The following is a 23533-nucleotide window of genomic DNA, read 5'->3' on the forward strand; positions in this document are numbered from 1 at the left end:
CTCCACACTCTCTGCTTACCAGCATGGAAGAACACAGTACAGGAGAAAACACAGAGCGGCGAGAGCTCCATGCTGTATCCTCCTGCGCCGCCCCTCGTAGGAAAGAGTCAGACATGTCCCGGGGGACGGAGACAGAGGGACAGTGCAGCCAAATCTCAGCCGGGTGAGTTGTACCTTTGCTACTAGCCCTAGAGGCTTTTGCCCCAATCCGCGGAAAGGTCTGGCTCAGCAGAGGCCTTCCGAGTTACAGTCTGGTGTCTACCGAGGTTTCTGTGGATGTAGTTGAACTATCCATGGTTCACTCAGCTTTAGGTCGGCGTGAACTTCTTTGCTCCGCACGCGTGTGGGATGCCTGCGAAGGGAAAGACCGAGAGGCAAGGCATGAGACCTGGGCCCGTCTTTCCTGTAGGTTCTGTTAAATGACAGATGACAGGTACCGAGCTTTCATCTGGTTTCAGCCCGAGTGTGATAAGCTCCCAACGCAGTCAAAGCATGTATTGAAGGGACAGAGCTGTATCCGTTAAAGGCCAGGAGTTGAAGCTCCGTAACTTCCTAGAGGTATATGTTCAGAGAATGAATCTGCCTGGTCTCCAGATCTTTCTTTCTACCATACCCTCTTTACACTCCGCGGCATACGTGTCTGTGTAAAGACGGAAGTGCATACCAGAGTCCCTCTGACTGGCTTCCCTGCATGTGTCTGCCCCCGTTAGAAAAGATCTCTCATAGCCAAGGCAGAGTACGGTTGTACGCCCTCTGAACGTCCTGTCACTGAGAAAGGTCTCCGACTCCAGCGAAAGAATTCAGATTCTTATCGAACCAAGGGAGGGGGGGATAGCCTGTCACAATAGATGTGATTTCTTTGTGTCCGTTACTTTGGCTGGCTGCTGCTGGTCAGTTTGCACTAAAAAAAGAGAAAGAGGGAAGAAAAGCATTGAAACTGAGTTTAGCTTGGCCGAGAGAAGCTCAGGCGTATGGTGAGAGGTTCCTTTGAATCTTAATAGAAAAACCGGTGTAAAGCAGAGAAAGTGAAGCGATGCTTTGAGCGTAAGATAGCAAGCCCTGAACCAAGAACATCATCAACTTTCGAGCAGTATTCTGGATATTCTTTCATTAGTCGATCGTACTCCCCTGCTACAAGATGAGCATGATCATCAACGTTCGTAACCTCCTCTCCTGCTTTCAGGCCTGTTCCCGCGATTCCTGAAATCAAAATATTCCGAACACGCATAGCGGAAAGACGACGTCACATGCGGTACTGGTGGGGCTGCCAGACCGCACATACGCGTGTATACTGTACAATCGTAGGTAGCAGCCTTAGACGTAACTAAACATCCTCCTATGAGGTGTCACTCACCTGCTGCCCGGCTTCCAAGTTCAATGAGTTGATTTACGTGGTCTCGGATGTCTGTCACCTGATAAAGAAGATCGAAGATCCGCCTCAAGTCCTTCATCTGGGCCTGGACCTGCAAGGGGAGTAGTACAGCAGTAATCATTCACCTCACGCCCGTTTTGGCCAGCACACACGCCTCTCACTGCGAGTGTATCCACGACTGACTTCCCACAGGCTGGAGTTCGAGGGTATACCTTCAGAGCCCTGCCTTAGATGCTTGGAACGACCATGAAGACAGAACTTCCTTCTTCCTCCCTCTCTCTTCACAGTCGCCGGTCGCCGGTAGAACGAGAGGGGGCGAATGTGTACGGCTCACTTTACCGCCCAGAAACGTCCAGACGCTCAACGAAAAAGTGGATATCAGACGTCACGCGTACGACTGGAGTCAGCGGCTCAGTGATGCATACATAAACAGGGGTGTGTGCAGATCGGACAGTAGGTGAAAGAAATAAGAATTGCAAGTAGAGCAAGAGAAAATACCGTGGCGTGTCCCCCTCTTTATTACTTCAGGAGCGAAGAGGTAGTGACTGAACTGAGGTCCCAGCTTCGTTAACAAACATCGGGTGCATCCACTTCGACGCTCAGCTTGGATGCGTCTCACACGGGAGACATGCCCCTATGGCAGCGGTTGTGTCTCCTGGGTATGCCAGGTGGTTATGCAAATATGTAAGGAGGGTACAAATGGCAACTGACAGTTATGTGGTAAATTGCTCTCACTCTGAAGAGATGTAGAAGACGTGCCTGGCGCAAGGTGTCTCAACCCGGATACTGTAAGGCAGCTGTTAGGATGACAGAGAAAAGAACTGTACTGTAAGGAAATGCAAGGCAAGTTCTTATTGCTACATGAGAACGACAACTTACAAAGACACTTACTGTTGAATTCGCTATAAAAGGTTGGGCCTCCTCCTCGATGATTCGGAGCTCCTCTTCCCAGAACGGCAGATCCATGACGATTGTTAGATAATCACCCCAGTTCGCTCCAACGACTTCTGTTTTTAAGGCATCCACCCGGGATGCAAGGTCTCTTTCGTTCTTCACTTCCCTGTGAAGGAGCTCAGGGACAGCCACTTCGTCCTGGACCTGAGAGTTAAGAGAGTCTCGCCGCGCTGCTTCAATCTGGCTCGCCGGAGACACAGAAGGAGAAGCGGTGGAAAATGTGACCCTCTGAAAGGAGAAAGAAGACTGACGTCCTGCAGAGAAAATGCAAGCCGAGAAGCGGGTGCATAACGGGTTTCGAGGAGATTCTTGTGCTCGATGCTTCAGAGATGTACCCGGGAGGGACACACGATGATAGTGTGCCGCACCTGGTTTCGGCACTGCAACGCAGAGCCTCCGAGCTAGACTTACAGTTGCCATTGTGTGGAACACATACAAAAGAAGGAAGGCAAAGATAAGGAATACATCGAAAAGAAAAGAACAATAAGGAGTTCTCTCGAGAGGTGCCGCCGAACTGCATGCAGGAGAGCTAGTAGGACGTTTTCGTACCGCATCTCAAAAAAAGATCGCATGAAGCCTCCAATACAGTTACCTCTTTCCTGGCAGAGCCGCGCCTACAGCTCAAGCCGGAAAAGATTCCAGCTGGCAAGATCTTTTCTCGGGCTTCTCGAAGAATGAGAAACACAACCGGGGTCTTGCCGGGGGCACGTAATGGGAGACTCAAGCTAGGTTCCTTTTGCGCGACATGTGTCTGGACCCCTGACCGTCAAGTTAGCGCACAATAAAACCCCAGGTGACACCGGTGAGCAGCACGCTTGCGTGGCACCAGCCGTCCTGGTTGTCGGTGTATCTCCCGGTAACGAGCTAGGCAAGGGACCGCCAGTACCAGCATGGAACACGTCGACAAAGCATAGGCCGGAAGCCGGGCCATCCGTGGCATGATCATTCCCCGTCCCGGTCCCCCCAGTATAGGGCATTCGCTCTCAGGAGTCAAGGAAAACTTTCTTCTCGTGTGCCGCGTCGTCGCTCCAGTGAGCTGCCACTTTTGTCCGAAAGAAACGTTGTGGAGCACGCGATTTGAAGTGGATCCACCAGTTCTTTTCGAAGACTTCTCCGCCGAACAACCGAGACAGGTTGGAAGACGTCTACGCACGCTGCCGAGCCTCCCTACCGCCAGCTACTTCGGAACCCCGGTGACCATTATACCGCGAGGTCAACACGGACTCACAGTTCATCCTAGGACAAACAGCCCCCATCGCCTTCACAAAGTGATTGCTTGACGGATAGCTTTTCCTCTTTTTTGGAGTGAATATCGGTGCCAGTACAGAACTCGTGGCGTTGTGGTACCTGCTCCGAATCAGAGCAAACCAAAGCACCCTGCTTTCTACCCACGCAAGGTGGAAAAGAACACCAGTGCGCCGGCCGGGACCGCGAGATTACCGACGATAATCGCTGCGCCGATCACACGAACGTAGTGCTCTTCTCCCAACCGAACAATCCTAACAGCTTTTTCTTCGTGACAAGGCAGTGCGCCATCGCCTCCCTACACTCTTGTGGCCTGTTGCAGCGGAATCTAAAAGTGAACAGCTACCCGGCCGGTTTGGTGGAGTGTCCATCTGTAACGTTTGAGGGTTCGTTGGGTTTAGCACTGTCTGTCCGTTCAGATCCGGCGACAAGCCAAGAAGCCCCCGCATCATCCGACCCAAGCTGTTTATTTTTCGTCTGCGTACAGCTTCTTAATCGGGAATCAGGAACAATGTGGCTGTTACCAATTGCTGCATGGCCGATTTATATGCTGAGTGCCAGGTGAATGAAATCCCGTACCAGCTCGATTTCGTTCTGCCTCCGTGTTGCAGATCGACACGAAAGGAGCTCAAGTGTCCGCGCTTTACGACGCGTAGCATCCCACTGGTTAAACTTCTCTTTGACACAAAAAAATTCTTCTGACTGGAATAAAACGGAGATGAGTTCTTTCTTGACGGGAAAGACACCATTTCCCTGTGTCGATAATAGAGCACACGATGCCCCCCTCCGGAGTTCAACTGTGAAAAACTCCTTTCATCACGCGTACAAACGAGCAGCGGGGACGGAAGTGGTACTACGCAAACCCACAGATCCATAAAAACCCGGCCTCACGCAAAAAGTTTCTTTATCTCAAGTATGCGAAAGAATTCATCCATGAACTATCAGGATCACCACCATCCGCCACCTCAGCAAGGCCCAGGGGAAAGGTATCCTGGGCATCATCATTCATAGGTGGATGGATGGATGGGAGACAGAAACGGGGGTGTCAGTGAGTGGTCGTCTTGTAATGGAAATTCGAAATAACGTATGCTACAACAGAACTATTATGGATACTGCTTTTCTTTTTGATCGATCGCTCTACACGAGACACCTGCGTCTGAAGACTCCAAACCGGAGAGCGGAAACTGCTGTTTTTACATGACCAAAGCAGCCAATGGCTGTGCATTACGAACAAAGCCAACTACTACAGACAACAAACATTCTCAGGTTTTCTCGGCCGTGGGACAGGTACGAATGCACAGGTGATTTTTTTTACTTTTTTAAAAAAAAAGGTACACACACACACACACTTATGTAAGTACCCTGACTGCAAAACACTGCCTTTTCTCAAACAGCTTTTGTAAGAAATCGAAGAGTCAGGACATTTGCTTACACTCGATGCATCGCAATCCGAATACGCAAACACAGCACGCATACAACATCCTCCTTGCCCTCCACTTCGCTGTTGTTAACTAGCGCGATAAGTCTCCGCGAACTTACGAAGAGCTCTCTCGCAAAGCACTCCTGCTCCTACTGACACTTGATGAAGCACGCAAAGCGGGGATGAACTCCCTGGTTGTATACACAGAAACACTCTTCCATTTTCCTTCCTGTTTCCTTCTCTTCTCATGCTCCTGTCCAAGACTTGAGCTTCTCCATCCTTCTTCATGTAAGAGAATGTTGCCTTCCGAATACAGACAAGACAACAACGCGAACACTCGGGGTACCTGCCACACCGAACTCTACAGACAAGCTCCGATCTCACATACACATACATATATGTATATTTATGGCCGCTAGTGACACTGATAGTCTGTGACACTTGCTGTCCGACTGTGGAGAAGCAACAGCAATCTAATTTCTCAGGATGCGCCTTAATCGGATCCTCTAGCCTAACTTGACTTCCCCTGCCTAACAAGTCACTGCAAAATGCGCTCTTCCCTCACGTCGATACAGCTCTGGATATGACTGCACAGAGACACCAGTCGACCGATTCCCTTGCAACATCACACAGAGTCGACACCGTGTCGGCCTGGAATTGCCAGGAATTGGAAAAAATCTCGACATACAGCCCTGTTTCCAAAGTCCTGCTGCACGGCGTAGTACAAATCACGAGAAGGATTGGTCAACAAAAGAGGTTTACTCGCCAAGACTCAATTTTGTCACATCGAGATACTGTGCGACTACACAACGAGAGAGGTCCACAGTCACAGTACGTCTTATAGTAGTAACTTCTAACTGAAGGAGAGCACCCCCACCACCACCCCACACTCTCCTAGTATCACTGCACCTGACCACGACCGATACCTTCCCTCGCGTCCAAAGGTTTCTTAATTATCTTGCTTCCTTTTCTTCATACACACCAAACTCTCAGCATCTCTTCTGTTCACATCAACAAGCGACTGGATGATTTTTTAAACATCCTCAACAACGGCAGTCACACACCCCATCACCAGGCAGCACCGCGTTCATTTTCAGTGCTCTGGTCCACACCCCGGTCCTCCTCTCCCGTCCCCGTCACCAGGCGCCTTCGGCCCTCCCCCTCCTACCGCTCTTCCACAAGTACCTTGTCCGCCTCCTCCTCCTGGCAGTCTAGCCATAGGCATACCACCGGCCCCAAGAAGCGACTCGCTTTGTCTTTGAGATGCCGACGTCATGTGATGCGGCGGGGGAGGCATGTTCCCGGAATGCCTCATTTGTTGCTGCTGAGACACAAGCAACGGTGGTGCTGTACGTAAATCTCCTCCCCGTAGTTCACCGGGAGAGGGTGGTCGTGGTACTCCAAAACCCGGAGGCGGAAAAGAGGGCCCTCCGCCACCTCCTGTGACTACTCCTCCCGGGGCGGCTTGAGCTTGTGATGGAGGAGGAGCTACCACAGGGCGCCGTTGCACAGGATCAAGCACGCCTAGCAATCCCTGCTGACCGGAGGTGTTCTGCTGTGTACCCCTACCAGGTGCATTACCTGCTGAGGTTGTTAGGCCATTTGCCCCCCCACCTACACTGAAGACACTCCCACCCGGCAGCTGATAGCACGCCGAGGGAGATGCGGACGCGAGGTGACTGCGCAAAGAAGGATGAATATGTGCAGGCGGGATTGGCATATTCCCGGGAGGAGAGGGAGATGGTCTAGGAGGCGGAGCGAGCACACCTGGCCCCCCCCCTCCCATCTGTGGTTGAGTAGAGTTTTGTCCTTCATGTAAAGATGGCCCGAGCATATTGCCTCCGGCAGGACTTCCGGAGTTATAATCAGCTAACCGAGTATGATTCGTCGCAGGACTGACAACTAATCCTCGATCATCGAATCGACCCCCCCCCCGCTCATTAACAATCATACCCGGACCTCCACCGCCTCCGCGTGCTTGCATGTGCTGTAGTCGCAGAACGTCCGCCACTGCTCCTCCGCAGTACTGTCGGCTAAGTAGAGCGGCTACCGCGGCAACAGAACTCGGTGAGCCATGATGATCCGAGTACGCCTCACGATCGTTTGCAGCTTGTTGATGCAAAAACATGACGTTGGGATGCGGAGGGGCTTCAACGGGAGGGTGAGGAATCTCGACTCGTACACACCACTTTCCATTCACAAAGACCTGGTTTTCACCGGGATTCGGTCCCGAGTCATTAGCGCTGTGAACATCCATATGCTGTTGCTGGATCAACGGAGGAGATGCACCACTCTCGATACCATTCAAGTTTCTCCCTAAAACTTGCTGTGAAGAAGATCCCGGTGGCGCAGGTTGTCCAAATGGCAGTAGAGGCGCTCCAGGGGTATTAGTTGCACCGCCACCACCCATGACACTACTACGAGGTGCCATACCTCCGTGATGTGCCTGATTCACTAGATGGCCATTTCCTGGAAGCATATCGCCTCCTCTCGGGACACCGGGCAGTGATCCCGGTCTAGACACATCATCACCCAATGTCGGCATTCCTCTGTCGCCGTCGTCACTTAAGTCTCTTAACACCCCACTACCTCCGACCACACTGCGTTCCTCTTGATCCTCGCCTTGCGGTCTAAATCCTCCGCCTGGTCCCACCTTACCCGCGTCCCTGCTCCCCCTCTCGCGTTGAGGCGATCGGGCCACGAGCTTCCCTTCAAGAGTGACAGGGTTGGTCATCTCCAGTCCTACAGCACCACCACCATTTGAAGGTGGTGGTCTCTCCCCTGTTGGCGAAGGCATCAAACCCGGGACCCCGTCTTGTCCTCCTCCTGCTCCACAATGCGCATGACCACTCACTGGAGTATTTCCGGTCATGAAACTAAGGTCCATCAAGTCGCGAATGTCCTCTTCCTGTACTTCAGCATTGCTTGGTGGAGTCGCGTCAGCGGGGTGCGCTCCGTCCGAACCCCATAAGAATACAAATGGTACGCCCCCTGCAGGAGGCATATTACCAGGCCCACTAGCTACACTTCGCCGTGCACCTCCACCTACTCCTTCTCCCGCTGCCCTTAAGCCTGAATCGACTCCGCCATTGCTTCCCCAGAGACCTGGTGTAGTCCACGCTGGCCTGCTACCACTCACATCTCCCGCTCCACCAGCATGATGAGAGAGTGGCTGATGCGATGAAGGATGATGTGATCTAGCAAAACCCACTGCTCCACCTCCTCCTGGACCACCGGATGTATATCCATGAACATCCGGAGGGGGGGGTAAGTACGGAGGCATGCCACCTCCCCGTAGACTGTGACCAGGAGAGCTTTCTTGATGCTGCGGAGATGAGAGAAACATCATCACGTGTCCGCCGCTCTCATCCGTCTCCCCTAGTCGTGGGGAGACGGCACTTGTAGACAATATCCCCCCTGTTTGCAAGAGAGGTGACTGCTGCTGATGTGGTCTGCCGCTCCCTAGGTGAGGAGCTCCTTTCAAGTCATAGGGCACTTGACATGGGCCCCCACCCGGGATAGCATGAGGTGGAAGTAAAGGAGGCTGTCCTTGCTGGCCCTGACGTAGGAAAGGTGCGCGTATAATGCCCGGCCCGGAAAGATGAGTTGCATGTGTGGGAGAAGCCATATTCAATCCAAAATGAGGAGGCCGCGAAAACACACCGCTCTGCGAAGGTTCTTTCATTTCTGGACTCCGACTTCGAATATTACGAACAACTCCTCCAAAGAGTTTCTGCCATGCTTGCATGCGCCACAAAGATGCTGTCGAATATTCTCCGCATGCATCTCCTACAACAACTCGGTCGTGTGTCCCCACTTCTTTACCAGAAACCGTATCTCTCTCTTCGGAGGTTTTAGTCCGTCCTCCCCCCCCTCCTGCAGAACTCCTCTGACCCCGTGGTGAGCCATCCAGAGGTGTCTTACCACTCTCGCCGCTATCAAGTCGAAGCAGGGATATCCCCCCTGTGCTTCCTCCTCCTCCTGGGGCATTAGCGGGATCACTGCCCAATACACGCAGCTTCGCTGACAACGGAGCATTGCTGATACCTCTCCGGACTGCAGCGGAAGAGAATCCCTCGAATTTGGCCAAGTCACGCAACGCTCTAAAGAATTCAAGGAACGTCCTGACGCAAATCGCAGGTTGATGTTGTGCTGGGCGATTGCCTAAGCTTTCGGAGTTGAGGAGGACCACAGCAATAGCCTCGTGTCCCACGTCCCACTGCAAGCAGATATACTGACGATAGTGAGCTGCTAGTAATTCTAGAAGAGCCTTCCACGCCGGAATCATCCCTACACTCGCCACTTCCGCTGTTACCCCACCGCCTCCAGCCGCGGGGTTCGCAAGAGGAGGAACGACGAGTGATCCATATCCAAAGTCTCGCAGTCTACCCGTACGACTATCAAACGCAAGATATCTACAGCCACGTAGCCACGATGATTCCTGAAGAAAGCTAGCGGCCTTCGTGTTATTGTTATTGCTCTGATCCGTTCCTGTTGAGGAGCTGTGACCCCACCTTTTACCTCCTCCGCCAGACACGGCCCCGTTTGGGCCATCACCACCCCCGCCATCTCCCCGTGTCGTCGCAGTANNCAGTAGTTCCAGAAACATCGTCAGTAGGCGAAACGGCAAGCCGAATATCTTTTCGCATCTCAGAGAACTGGAGCAGGCGAAGGAGAGGCTGAAGAACTGCTTGCAAGACAACCTCACGACCACGTAGAAACTCTCCCACACGCGCCGCTGTTGTCATGGCCCGGTAACGCTGCGCTTCTTCTTCTTCGAGGAGTGACGCCGTCGGACGTGAGGCGAAAGACTCTAACACATGACGAAGGCCTGCACGCAGAAACAGAGACATCAGCGACACTCCTGTGAACGACATTGACTTGAATGCTGCGCAACACAGGCAGGCTACTATTACCCTGCTATAGCCGCTATACTAGCGAGGGATAGAGAATAACACCCCCCACATATCGGCGCCCTTCCTTATGACTGGTTCGGTACAATTCTGGGCTCTTCGCGCCCACTACGAATGATAACTTCAGCGCCTTTCCAACCCCCGACCCTCAAAGAGAGAGGCAGATCTAAAGCCATTGTGAGAAACCGTGACCTACGCATCATGCAAGCAGTCGGAGAAGCACATATCGTTCCCACGCTAGTAAACATGTAGGCCACCACTCCAGTATTATATTCACCTACACGAGAAACGTATACCTGACAATCACACAACTTACACTCGATAAAGTAACGTGTGTCCAGCTTCTCCATCCGTCAATTGCTAAGTAGTCTTGTGACATCGAAACATTCATGGGAAGTCTCTCCTGAACCTCCACAATTCCTATCTCCTTCTGACTGTGAAAGAGAGATCCAGAGACTGCCGAGCAATTCAGCACATGCGCAAACCTCACCTGACAGGTCCTCTTCCTTGCGAGGAAGATGCATCAGTCCTGCTAAGCCAGCCGCATACTCTCTGTACGACCAGCTTGTCTCTCCACCCCTCGGTGCGTTACTATGGTCGACCCTGTCACAATACCCTACGCTCCAATCACCTTCGGCTACTAAAGAAAGAAGACTGGTTCGAGACGAGACTGCTTTCCTTTGTTCTTCATTCGAAGCAAGAGCAGCGGCCTGAGAACCTTCTTGTTGACGAGCTTCAGTCTCTAACACGACTGCGTTAGAATACAAGTTCTCGAATATAGAAGAGAAAGGCGAAGAAACGGGGCATGGACTACTTGTTCCCCGAGAAGTGGATGCGGGACTAGGAGGAGAGAGAGACCTATTAGAGGGGGGTGGCTGAGCAAGTCGAGAAGATGCTTGCGGAGAAGACGGGGGAGATGAACCGTCAGGGTGTGAGTCCTGAAGTCAGGCAGGCACACGAGAGCAGGGAAAGAAGGCATGTGATGTCAACATTCTCCTAGTGTCGACGCGTACATAGTAATAACACTGCAGTGGGTGAGAGCTTTCTCTTCTTTTTCAGCTTTCTACTTTGATGTCCCGGACGACGGAAGACGGAAGCGGTATACAGCAGAAAAAATAAACAGCCCCTCATGACATTCCAAAAGCCTCCACATCAGCTCAACAACAAACGTAAAGCTTCAGTCACTGACGCCTTCTCGAAGGGTGTTACCATGAAACGAACAGGAACGCTTCCTTCACTAGGAGAGATCCGGCCGGAGAATACGAGTTTCCGAGTGTGTGAGGACTGGTACAGGTAGCCGTCCTGTTCTTCTATCTGAAACATCTTCGGACTTGAAGTGCAAAACCATGGTTCCCCTCTTACCGATAGAAGCGGTGTCGGGGGTTTGGCGGTCGTGTCTTCCTCCTCGTGTAGCCTTTCCGTGGATCTCACACCAGAAGAAAGTATTCCTGACGTGCCTGCGGGCGTCGAACCACTCAGAGGTGCCCCCTCCGTGTGCTTCGAGTTCTCGTAGCTAGCTGAGCCTGATACCGTCGCAGCAGACGCAGCTGGAGACGACCGCATAACAGGAGGGGGGCTGCATGTCCCTCCCTCCCCAGCCCCACCGCTCGCGCCTCCTGCATTTGACCCTCCCGTCGAGCCTCTTGTATGACTTGCAGACGCAGGAGATCCCGGCGTCGCCGTGTTGCTGCCTACGACCGCCGAGACAGAAGGTACTAGTGGGAGAAGAGGAGGCGAGGACGACGAGAGCGGACCGGAAGAACGGGAAGACGGAGATGAAACAGCCGAAAGTGCCGTGTATCCAGGAACGGAGCCGTCAGGAGGTTCTGTCGAGTTTTGAACAATAAGGTGTTTATGCTCTTTCTTAATCTGCCCGTTCCGGTCAATCATATCCGTGGTGATCTTAGAGTAATCTTCTAAACAAACCAGCTCGTGCTCCAATGCCTACAGCAGAAAGGAAACATTAACAACGGAGAGAGAATCTCATGACAGACTATCACGTTTAAACACAGGGAAACACTTGTACCACGAAAAAAATAGATAAAGAAGAAGAATCGGTTTAGAGTCCCATTCCTCAATCCTTCTTTGCATGCATCAGCAAGCTCGCACACACACCTCACGGGTACACCATAAGGGGTATGCCCAGGGTAGAGTGTACCAACAGCTCAAGACCATTCCCCACGCATATATACGTGCACCGCACCTCTCTGATCTATGAAAGAGACTACTTCGTATCCATTTGTCTCGACTTACCCCTAAGAGTTCCGCAGCCAAAGGACAGACGACGCGAACATGCTGAGTTTCCACCTTGTCAGGATTGTCGAACTCCAGCACAGCCGAATGTAAGAACATTCTTGCGCACCATGACCGATCAACTGTACACTTATAAAGGTCGCAGTACTTCGTATCTCCCACTAAGGGATGGCCGATATGTCGGAAGTGTACCCTGAACAAAACAGAAAGAGGACAGCGCATCTTGAAATCTCCCTGCACGCCTTCCCCACGAAGGTGGTTGTCAGGAACTTCCTCAGAAAAACAGCGTCCATACCACAGGGCAAGCAAATACCCGAAGTCGACTCTCCCCCTGCATGCACACGTTACAGGTTGCGTCTCTTTTTTTGGCTAAAGGTCTCGTGTGTCTCATCATACCTCTGCCCCTCACTTACCGAGTTTTCCCTCAGTTTTGCTCTGGTGCAGAACGAACGCGTTGATGTGGCCAGGGTCGTCTATACTCAGATCTAACCCATGTGTTTCACAGTACGCATCGAGAGAACGGAGAATACAGCACCTCCGACAGCTATTCCAAAACGAGGCACAAGCACTGGCACGAAGAGCTGCCGTGTTTGGCACCCTCCCTCTGCACGGCGTGAGAAGCAACTCATCCACAGAATGCCTGTCTGAACGGACGTATACGAATAGCTCGAATCAGTGTCTGTCACCTCATGAGTTCAGCGGCTTATTCTAACTCCGCAGAGAAGCTTAAAGAAATTCTGCATTTCTTTCTTACCGAATTTGATGGGTTCTCCCAGTATGTATTCTGACACGGCAGAAGGAAAATTCCTGAGAGTAAGTGAAGTCTTTCTTATTCGTACTGCTACTGCTACTTGGGCTTGCTCCCTTTGTGCTGCCGCTACTCGTAGCGGCTGGAGCTGATCGGGATGTGGTCACCCCTCCTCCGGCCGTAGTGCTTGTCCCACTGCTTCCTGTTGATGAAGATGAAGAAGAGACTCCGGACGAGGTTGCATTAGCAGCTAAGCGTGCCGCAACGGTCATAGCAGCTTGAATCTTTGGATGAACAGGTTGTCGGAGTCCAAAGACTCGTACAACTTGATACTCGGTCAATGCCTCATCTCCTCCTTCATCTGGACCCACGACTTCAGAGAAATGAGACTTCGATCTGTTCGAGTCAAAGTCTCTGCAATCAAGCATAAACACACAAGGGCAGAGTGATTTGAAAGAGCACGGAGAAAACCGCCCTATATTCTAGTCGATACATAACGAAATGCACAAGGCAAGGGTAGCCAACGAGAAAGAAACAAACGAAAAAAAAAATGAAGGCAAGTACGCGCGATTCAGAGACGATGAGAGCGCGGATGAAAACCTGGGAGAGACAAGAAACTGAGACTTTCTGGAAGTGATTCGTGCAGCACTACCAAAGTCTACCGCGTCCGCAAACCTTTTGTCGAAGAATCCAATAGTCCTACCAAGGCAGGCGAACCCCGTCACGAAGCATTGACTCGCTCTTGCTCGCAAAAAACGTCCTCTCTACCAGGCTCACCTTGTAGCGATGGGATGATCGATGCGTGCGTAGACCTTGTCTAGTCGTCCGTGACAGAGAAGGAGATACTCCTTATGAACCAGCCGCCTTCGAAATTGCTCAAAAATGGACTCCCTCGCTCTGACAAGTACACACACGATCAACACGGATATAGCATTAACATGATAGTCCCTTCCTAGACAGAGACAGTACTCTCATCTCTTTCACCAGGACCAACCCAGCACGGAACTGTTGAAGTAACTTGTTTCTACGAACTAAAGCTATAGGAATAGCACCGAAACCGGGTGAACTCAGCGGGTATCTGCCAACACACGTGAACTACACTTGGACATACCGCGTGTCAGCCCTCCAACTGAACGCACCTGCGTGTCTTGGCAATGAGCAGTGAGCCTGAAGTCTCCAAGTCCGTTCGATGACAGAGGCCACACTCCATCTCCTCCCATCGCCTCACTGTCTCCATGCGCGGATACTGAAAGAATGACAGCACAACAGGTTGAGCAGCATGCCTGATGTATCTCCGCCGTGTGCGTACACGACAGACAATCCATCACGTCTCATTCTCTCAGTTTTGCACGGCATGTTCCTTTCTTCTCAAGAGCTGCGCACATCAAAGAGGTCGAACGCCAAACCCTAAACCCTGACCCTACACCCTGGACGTACTGGCCTTGTATCATGAGAGCCAACGCGTCATGCAAACACACCCATACTGTCATAACCTTGTCTTCGTCTACCTGTGTTCATCACTCGGATGAATTATGCCCTTGTAGAAAGTCAGCACATTGCCTCGAGTCACTCTAGCGCCAAGCGCTACTCCCCTCTACACCCCTGACACCTAGACCTCTGGGACAGCTTGTTTGAGTATCTGAAGCTCTTACCTTCTTCATCATGTATAAATGGAAGCTTTCTATCTTTCCACTGGTGACCATGTCTTCAACAGAGATATGTGCGAGAGCTTCCTCGAGTTCTTGAGCTGTAGCAACTCTTGGGACAAAGACAGGCCGATCCCGACCGAATCCGGAACAATGCCAAAAGGCAGGTTTATAGAGAACCATCCAAGTACTTCCCTCTTCAACAACGTATGGAGCTGCTTTCTTGAATGTTCTTTTACTCAACGCCTTTCCGCTACCGTAGACACTTTGTTCTCCAACTAACAATTCCTGTTCTTGATGCACCATTGTAGCTCCACTTTCATCTTCTTCTACACTCTCTTCTTCTTCACTATCCTCTCTTTCATCAATAGCCGCTACGAGTCTTCCACGCAATCCTGTTGAGGAAGTAGGAGAACTCATGCCTTTTGTCCCACCACTTCGGCCGCCCGCTCGTCCACCATCAGAAGCATCGACAGCAGAAACCATAGCGCTACTGGGACTCTCACAACCACCGTCACTTCCAGCCAAGTGTTTTGGAGACTTCCTCTCTCGCGCACCTCCTTTCTTCCCTGCGGTACTATCGTCTAACATGCCGGACTTCCTACCCCCCTGAGAAGATGAATCAGCAGGGCTGCTTGCGCTTGTCCACCCTGCGAAAGTCACACTGCCTGATGAAAGACCTCCAGTGACAGGTGGCAATAAGAGAGGCGGGTTTCCCCCACTACGGCCTGTCTGAACAGTACTATCTAATACGCCTTGCCCTCCATGGTAATGTGCGCCCTTCTGTTCATGTTGGGTACCATCTGCTGTCCCACCGAGAATGCTGCCTGATTGATGTACACCACCCCCTGCTCCGCTGCTGTACTGACTATTCTCCCCAATCAGAGGAACTAACGGAGCTCCCGCGCTCCATGCACTGGGAGCTGTCGAAGTTGATTGTGGTTTAGTATAGCTGCAGAATGCCGAAGGTAACTGTATCTGCTGCAACGCATTAGATACCTCGGTCTGACGAGGTAACGCTAACTGAGAAGAACGAGAAAGATGGAAAACCTTCAAGAGAACACCGGCTGCCCATGCAATGAGAGAACCACAATCAAGCTCTCCCGGAGCTGGCACCGGTAATAAGACACCTGCGCTGTTGTTACTGCTTGGAGAGGTCGTCGACGATGAAAACACGGAGACTGAGGAGAAGGATGGATGTTGTGACTGAAGCTGTAGAGCTGATGAGGCACGCTGCTGGAAGAAATCGAACAACTTCTTCAACCCGGCATCAACGAAGCGTCTCCCTTGCTGACTATCCCCCAATTTACACAGAAGTCTAGGGCCCAGGAACATCCACATGTGAATGACAGTGGCTACACTTGACAAAGCTCGAGAGCTATTCTGGCTAGTCTCTGGTCTGTCGAGTGCAGCTAGGCAATACTGGGCAACAAGCTTCCGGGTAACAATCTGACCCCCCCGAGCCACGGACAACAGAGCGAAGAGCTCGCACGCAGCACGTCGTCGGAATGAAAAAAGCCGTTGAAAAGCCGCCAGACGCCAATCGCTCGCTGAAGCTTCTTCGGTCGACACAGAAGCCTGAAAGGAACAAAACATTCATCCAGTCAAGTGAAGGACTGAGGCACCATCCTTTGTGAATATGCTTGCACAGTGTTACAGTCACACTATCTCAGTAAATGCAGATGCGATGGTTCAGGCGTCTGCAGGGAGCCTCCTATGCATTTCTCTTAGTACATAAAACGACCACTGTGACTATGTGCGACTGGGCTACTGTTCCGACACCTTAAAAATTAAGTGGACAAGCGCGAGGTACCTGACTTCACTTACCCCTTTCCCAGGTGTCGCGACACCACAGTAGCTGCCCCTCCGAGCCTTGCCTGTCCCCGGTCCACTCCCGCTCGCTTTTGAGCTCCCAGGCTTCGTTTCGACGCTATCTCCTCCTCGCTTGGGCGTTTTTCTCTCTTCCATTCCTTCCGCATCTCCATCTTGTTGCTGAACGACTTCATGTTCTAGAAGTGTCTGAAGTTCCTTGACAAAGACAGGTCTTTGTTGCGTCGAGAAACAAGAACAACAAACAGTCTCAAGAGCTTCAACACATTCCCATACTTCATCAGCTATTACACTACCTGCTCCACCTCCATTCGACACAAGCCAGGACGCCGTACTTGCACTTCCGTCTCCTCCTCCGATACCACTTGAACTTCCAGATGTGTTTGATTGATCATCTCCGCGTTTTCTTTCAGAAGTCTGAGAACCCCCTTGTCCTAGTGTTTCTTTGTTCGCCTCTTCGGTTTCTTGGTATAACCGGCTAATGCGTCTGAGGAAATCCCGTAAGAGAACATTCGCTGTTTCTCTTAAGAACGAAGGTGTCACGCTATGCTGTTTATCTGCAAGCTTCTGTAGAAGCTGCAGGGCCGAAGAAGAGAGTCGTGATTGAACAGAATTCGGTAGGGTAATCAGACTTGAGAAAGAGCCACGTGAGAGTGTTGAGGATGCCGGAGATAAAGGTGGTGATGATGTTCCTGTCTGATGAGCTGAAGATAAAGGAGAAGACATACCCCCACTGTCTTTCTTTCTAGTTATTCCTCCACTCGTAGAAAAAGTTGGAGATCCTCCGATTTCTTTGATAAGAGTCTTCTCATCTCCCGATTTCTTTCCTTTTTTCTGAACTGCAGATGACGACAATGACCTGGCAGCTTCTTCTAAGCTCCCAACTCCTCTACCCTTGACTGACGTTAGCTGCTGACCACTAGGCAATTCGACACTTGGTGTACGACTACTGTCAAGACTCGGTCTCTCATCTTCAAAACTAGCCGTTTTCGTCTGGGATAAACTGAATGAAGGGCCTGCCGCCTTTCTTCCTGTCCTCGCTCCGGCTGATGTAGCTGATCCCACGCCACTCTTCGTTTTTCCATCTCCTGCGACCGCTTTGCTTGAACCGATGCTGGTTTTCGAGACAGCTGAGCTACTGCTACCTCCTGCTCCCATCTTTCGGTTAGAGGACTGATTTTCCTTATCCTCTTCTCTCTCATCTTTACCCCTCTCCTCCGACAAAGCACTGCCACCCTCTTCGCTTCTCTTGCTAGCAACAGCTGAAGTTGCCTTGGAGCCGGTCATAGATTCGCCTTCTTCGTTCTCTGAACTCGCTGCTACCTTACTCTTTTTTTTACTCTTCCCTTCTTGGCCCGTACCCGTACTACTGCTAATGCTAGCCGAGGAGGACGATGAGGAGGCAGTCGTTGTAGTAGAGGGCGCTTGCAACGACAGATCATCACGATCTCCTTCATGTTGATTATCTTTCGCCGCTTTGAGAAGTGTCGTCTCTTCTCTTCTCTGATCTTCAGCTAGACGCGCAATCACACTCTTCTTATTACTTGGAATCGCAGCTCGAGGTAGAACTTTCTTCTGCTTCTTTTTCTTCTTCTTCTTCCCCCCGGCCGCTCCGTCTTCGCCATCTCCGCCTTCCTCAAGGAGATGAGAGAAAATACCACCTCCCGCGCCTGAACCGGCATCACCATGCAGAAGAGGGATAAGATCAGGATTTCCATCTAACAGAAATTCACCTGTACCCGGATCTCCTGATACGGTAGAAGCAAGAGGAGGAAGAGACGACGATCCTAATGCATCCAGGTCAAAATCTCCATTAGCCGGACCCCCTGGAACTCCGGCAGCGCAATGATGGTGATGATGATGTGTCACCTGAACACATAATAAGGAAAGATACACAAGAAAGACGCCATGAGCTGACACGTAACCCTCCGAGTCTCCGCAGTTGATCATTGTCCTCCTTCATACCCGCAAACTCGAACCGACGTCTTCATTATACATCTAAAAGTCTCGATGGAATTGTTCATTCCCCTGGCCCTCACATGCTGCAACTCCGCGGTAGTCGTGCTCATACTCCTGTATGAGCGTCTGTCCACAACAACGGGGTGACTGACAGATCTGCCTGACTCACTGATGGCAATCTCCATACAAAGAAAAGGGCACATCCCATCCTTTGCTGCGCAAGGGGAATCACGGACACACTCTCAGCAACGAGGAGGGATGTGTCCAGACAGTATCCTACATTCGCGATCAGTTAGAGGAGACTTCTCCTAGGTGCACTACCGCGCTATACGAAGGACTGAACGTCAGTCACGGCAACACGACCGCAATCAGTACTTGGCTATCACTGCAAGCAAAACAACACTTGGTCTTGTCCGTACAACCTCAAGAGACACTGGAAGACGATTAGTTGCAAAGGGAAACCGTTGCCTGGTTTGATCAGACTTCTAGAAAGGTAGTAAGATGCCCCTCTCTCGACACAAGAACTACACTCGGAAGACGTGCATTGAGCTCTAGACACGCGCGCATGAATGTACACGTGACAAACAGACAGTTTGTCGATGCTGCGGGCCCTACGCGGTGATGACTAACCTCGTAAAGTCGAACCTTCTCAATGAGAGCCGAGCTTTCTCTGTATCGTATGGATGCGGGGCTTTCAATGAGCCCTTTCTTTTGAACGATGATGATGTCTCCGCCTTGTTTGTTGATCTTACGGATGGCACAACTCCATCGCCGGATATTTTGTACGGTGCGGACGTGACACTCCTCTAGTACCAAGTAGCTCTCAGGATCATCCTTAGTGGTATGAGGGGGAAGAGGAGTCAAGTACCCTCTGGCTCTGACTTGAGGGAGAAGCCAGTCAAGGATGTACGTTTGTAGCTGTTGCTTTGCATCACATACAAGCGCCCCGACGCAAAATAAGTCGACAGACTCCGCTTGAAACCATTTGAATACAAGGAGAGGAAAATCTTCAGCATCCTCAAGAGGGAAGGTCAGTGCTGGGGGAGGTAGAATGAGAGAAGGTACCGAACCAACTGAAGATGACGAAGTCGAGGCTACGGCATTTCCTTTCAACCACGCCGCAGCTTCAGCACAGCATCGCTGTGGAGCAGCGACGAGAAGAATCATAATATCAGGAGCAGTTGCATCTATCCACTGTCGTTTCGTATCTACGTAGGATTCGACATCTTCTAATGGGTCCATATACACGAATCTCCTTCTTCCCCTTCGCGTCGGGTCTGGGTCAGGTCTAAGAGCGTATAGAAGGAAGGCATCACGCGGAGTAGGGAGCCACCACAACTCTCTCTCACCCTGTTCTTGTAGAAGAGACAACTGCTGTTGGTATTGCTGTGACTCAAACACATTATTCTTGGCCCCTTTACCTCCTCCTCCTCCAGCAGTTGTTGTTGTGCCACTACTACTACCCCCAGGCGGAGGATTACCATCTTCCCTACCGTAGACATCACGCTCTTCAATCTGAGAGTGCAAGAGTTTTCTGAAAGCCCAGTAAAGCCTCTGCACGCTTAACGATTCCTGAAGGACAGAAGGACTATTCGTTCCAGAGCTGTTAGTAGGAGATGCACCAGGATTCGCAGGTGTCGAAGCTGACGAACTCATCCCCGTTATAGGAACTGCCTTCCTCACTACTAATCTCGCACGAGGAGTCAGACGATCTTCTATGGCAAAACCCTCCAAGCCCTTTAAGTCCTCAGCAAGCAATAAACCTATTTCTAGGCCATGATAACGCAGACGACGGCACAAGTTCCCATTGACAGCACCATTGGCAGTACCGTTATTACCACCCGGACTCCTACCACTACTTCCATTCCCCCCAGGGGGATGGACCCCTGCGATGCTACTACCCTCCATGCCGAGCTGTTCTGAGCTAATGCTCTGTGGTCCTGCCGAAAGAGAAGAGTTGTTTCCACTTGCTGTCGTTGGACTTGCCGCGCTGCCACCGGTGGAAGCAGCTGCGCCACTTCCACCCTTAGGGGAAGGAGCAAAGGAAGAGTACGCAGATGAAGAAGCCGCAGGACACAGAAAGAAGACAGCAGGATCGGCTGACGCTGCAAGCCTTTGATCAAAACTAAGACGTGGAAGTACTTGATCCAACACCGGAACCAACTGTGCAGGGTCACCAGCAGCTGCAGATGCAAATCCGCTGCCTCTCGCCTTCTTTCTGGCTGCTTTGCTCCCTCCCGTCGGTGCGGAATCTGCCGCCCTAGGGATCGGAAGAGTTAACGGAATTTTCGGCGGCGCGATTGGCACAGAGGGGGCCGCCGCGTTACCAAGATCAACAGATTGAGGTGGTGAATGGGTAGGCAAGAGTGGAGGCGCCGGACTGAGAATCTCTCGTGTAGGACCTTCAGACGCAGCCCGGACTTTCGACACGTCCGCATTTGTCGATGAAACATAGGAGTCTTCAGGCCGCTCGGTAGGGACGGAGCCAGATGCTTGAGGAGGAGTAACTACACCACCAGGCTCTGGTGATCCCGGTAGAGGAGGAGCAGGAGCGGTTGAAGTAGACGAAGCAAGATCAGGACAATCATGCTCCATTGCTCGGATGATAGCCTCGACATCAGCCGAGATAGGATGACCCTCCTCCCGATCTGCTTTCTCGCTAACACTTGTTGACGTAGCTGCCTTTATGCTGCCAAGCTGTTGCTCAGTCGGAGCAGGTGCGAGATGGTTTCCTTCTCTGCCTCTCTTTCGACCTTCCGCTTCTCCTTCCCCCCGTTTCTTCTTTCCCTTCTTTCCTACTGCCTCCGAGCCACTGTCAGTTTCCTGTCTGCATTCAAGTGCTGTGACCAGTAGATGCATGAGGACCGAGCTAACAGCATGAGGCAAGTAAAATCCCTTGCATGCATTTTGGACAGCGGCTACATCAGGCAGAGAGGTATCACCCCAGATGGCGGATATATCCTCTGGCTGGAAAGCCGCCTCACACCATAGAACATCATACCCGCTTTCTCTAAGTAAAGCAGGAAGATCTACCTCAGGACGCGTGACAGCAAGATACGCTCGAATCAGTTCATGAGGCCTGACCCTCTCAAAAACCAAGTGCTTCCGATCACGAAGGTACCGCCGCATCGTTCGGAAGTCTGGCAACCAGAATGCCTCTGCTAAGAAAGCAATCAACTCGACAGTCTCGTCAACAGGAATATCAAACTCACACCCTAAGTGATCCAAGCCGTCAGGGGGTCTTCCTCCTCCCGCTACTGATCCCGCAGCAGCCGATGCGAACTGGGCATGGATATTACCCGATAAAATACCAGGGAGCGAACCGACTGTTCTTTCCCAACCAGTGGGACAGAACTCAGGAGGCAGAAGAAGACTTTCATCCGTAGCACATGATAGCAACGCACTTGGATCCTCTTGAGTTGCATCTCCCCCTAAATCACTAGAACGATTCTTGAAGTCAGCCGGTGGGTTTCTTCTCTCTGTTGTCTGTTCCTCTTTTGTATTGCCACGAGGAATACGGTTCTCTTCTTCTCGACCTTCCTCGATATTACTATCATTGACTCTCGTACGCGGCATTACCCGTCCTCCTCCTGCTCGGCCTCCAAACTTCTGTAGAGTGAACTCAGCTAAGATGGCCTCACTCTCCATAACGCAACTTCGACAGCACGCCCATAGATCAGCTAACCTATCACCTACGGCTTGCTGCAATTCGGCCATAGTTCCGGCCCCTCCCCCAGCGCTACCAGCTGATCCGACAAAAGATGAACTGTCTCCTCCGTTGTCTTCAGACCCGTCTCCTCGATCAGATGAAACCCCTTCAGTAAAGGATGTCATCGCGTTACCGGCGTCACTGAGACCCAATTTCCCCGAGAGAGATTCCTGGCCGGATCTATGCTTAAGAGACGCATTACGCTCTTCCTCTACGGCTTCGACCCCAGATGACTCACCTGGTGGTACTACCGCCGTTGCAGCACCCCCTTCAGCTGAGAAACGGTCTGTATCCGATTGTCCTGCTCGATACCGGAAGGACCGTCCTCTACCCTCACGACAAAGGACCTCGACTTCATGACGAAGAGTCGAGATTTTCTCAACAAGCCGATTGAGTGGGTCCTTCAACACTCGGCCCAGTTCATCTGCAATCAGCCGACCATTGTCAGAGAGATGTGTGCGTGCCCACCTTGAAATCACCTCTGCTGCTTGTCTATGTCCGAAGCGCAGTGGAGAATCTAAATCGTTACTCTTGAGACCATCACCAGTACTCTTTGTTTTCTCTCCTTTCCCTTTCTCTTCTTTTTTCGCTTGTTTTGCGTGACTCTTTTTCTTCTTTTTCTCTGTTGGCGGTTTCTCTGCGCTATTCGACACCACCTTGTCATCGGCTTCTAGTACGGCATCACGAAGCGAGTTCGCCCCTCCCCTTTCCCATCCAGCTGCACTTGCCGCCACTGTCCCACCTTCTTCATCGTCCCTAAAGAAAAAGGAGACAGCTGCAGAAAGCTTTTCTTCATCATCATCTGCTTTGCTTTTCTTCTTCTTTCTCTTACCCCCTCCACCCTGTTCTTTCTTAGTCTCCTCTTCCAGAACAACTCCTCCACGATCTAACTGAAACGCCCCCGATAAAAGCAACTCGGAGAAATGGGGTCCAACGTACTTCTCAAGCCATTCGTCTGCGAGAACTTCGCACAGAGCATGTCTAAGCTCTAGAAGAAGAATCTTCTCTAAGTACTGAATGCGCAGAACATACCAGTAATGATTCTCCATCGATTCAGGACTACCACTTGCCAGAACAACAGCCTTCTCAACGGCAGCTTCAAAGATCCACCTCACTACTGGGGCCAGAACCATATACCGTCTTTGTTGCGCTAAGGTTTGCGGAACCCACGGAGTTACGACTGCAGAAAGAGGGTTTTGTAAGAGAGAAAGACCAAGATGTCCTCCGCAACTATCATGCTTACATGGCGGAACGGTCCCGATATTCACAGTACCCGATGTAGTCGAAGCTGCTGCCGTCCCAGCAAACCCAGGATGCATAGAGAAGGATGGTAAATGATGATGAGGTGAAACAGGAGGCTGTGTGGACCCTCTTCCATCAAGAGCTATTGGAGATGACGATGATGAGGATCGCCCTCCAAATCTGGCAACACCAGGATCGGCCCCTCCTGTTGCGTACGCATCTTCTCTTTTCCCTCCCGCCCC

The 23533-nt window shown here is 51.5% G+C and overlaps 2 protein-coding genes across 2 annotated transcripts; both read right to left on the reverse strand.

Moving 5' to 3' along the window:
* Window positions 1-994: 994 nt before the first annotated feature.
* CSUI_006343 (uncharacterized protein) lies at window positions 995-3573 on the reverse strand (the record flags this gene model as incomplete). Its single annotated transcript, XM_068066506.1, has 3 exons — window positions 2264-3573; window positions 1355-1463; window positions 995-1200 (listed from the first exon to the last, which is right to left on the reverse strand). The coding sequence occupies exons 1-3, from the start codon at window positions 2744-2746 to the stop codon at window positions 995-997; spliced, it is 798 nt and encodes a 265-aa protein (XP_067921517.1). The 5' UTR covers window positions 2747-3573.
* A 653-nt stretch (window positions 3574-4226) lies between these two features.
* On the reverse strand, window positions 4227-23521 carry CSUI_006344 (rna pseudouridine synthase superfamily). The gene is made up of 10 exons (XM_068066507.1): window positions 18971-23521; window positions 16379-18250; window positions 14558-16129; window positions 14045-14151; window positions 13683-13802; window positions 12912-13319; window positions 12158-12350; window positions 11267-11848; window positions 10400-10842; window positions 4227-9822 (listed from the first exon to the last, which is right to left on the reverse strand). Exons 1-10 carry the CDS (start codon window positions 23366-23368, stop codon window positions 9696-9698), a joined length of 9822 nt encoding a protein of 3273 aa, XP_067921518.1. The 5' UTR covers window positions 23369-23521; the 3' UTR covers window positions 4227-9695.
* Between the last annotated feature and the right edge of the window lie 12 nt (window positions 23522-23533).

This window comes from Cystoisospora suis, assembly GCF_002600585.1.
Source record: "Cystoisospora suis strain Wien I chromosome Unknown contig_3197, whole genome shotgun sequence".
Lineage (NCBI taxonomy): Eukaryota > Apicomplexa > Conoidasida > Eucoccidiorida > Sarcocystidae > Cystoisospora > Cystoisospora suis.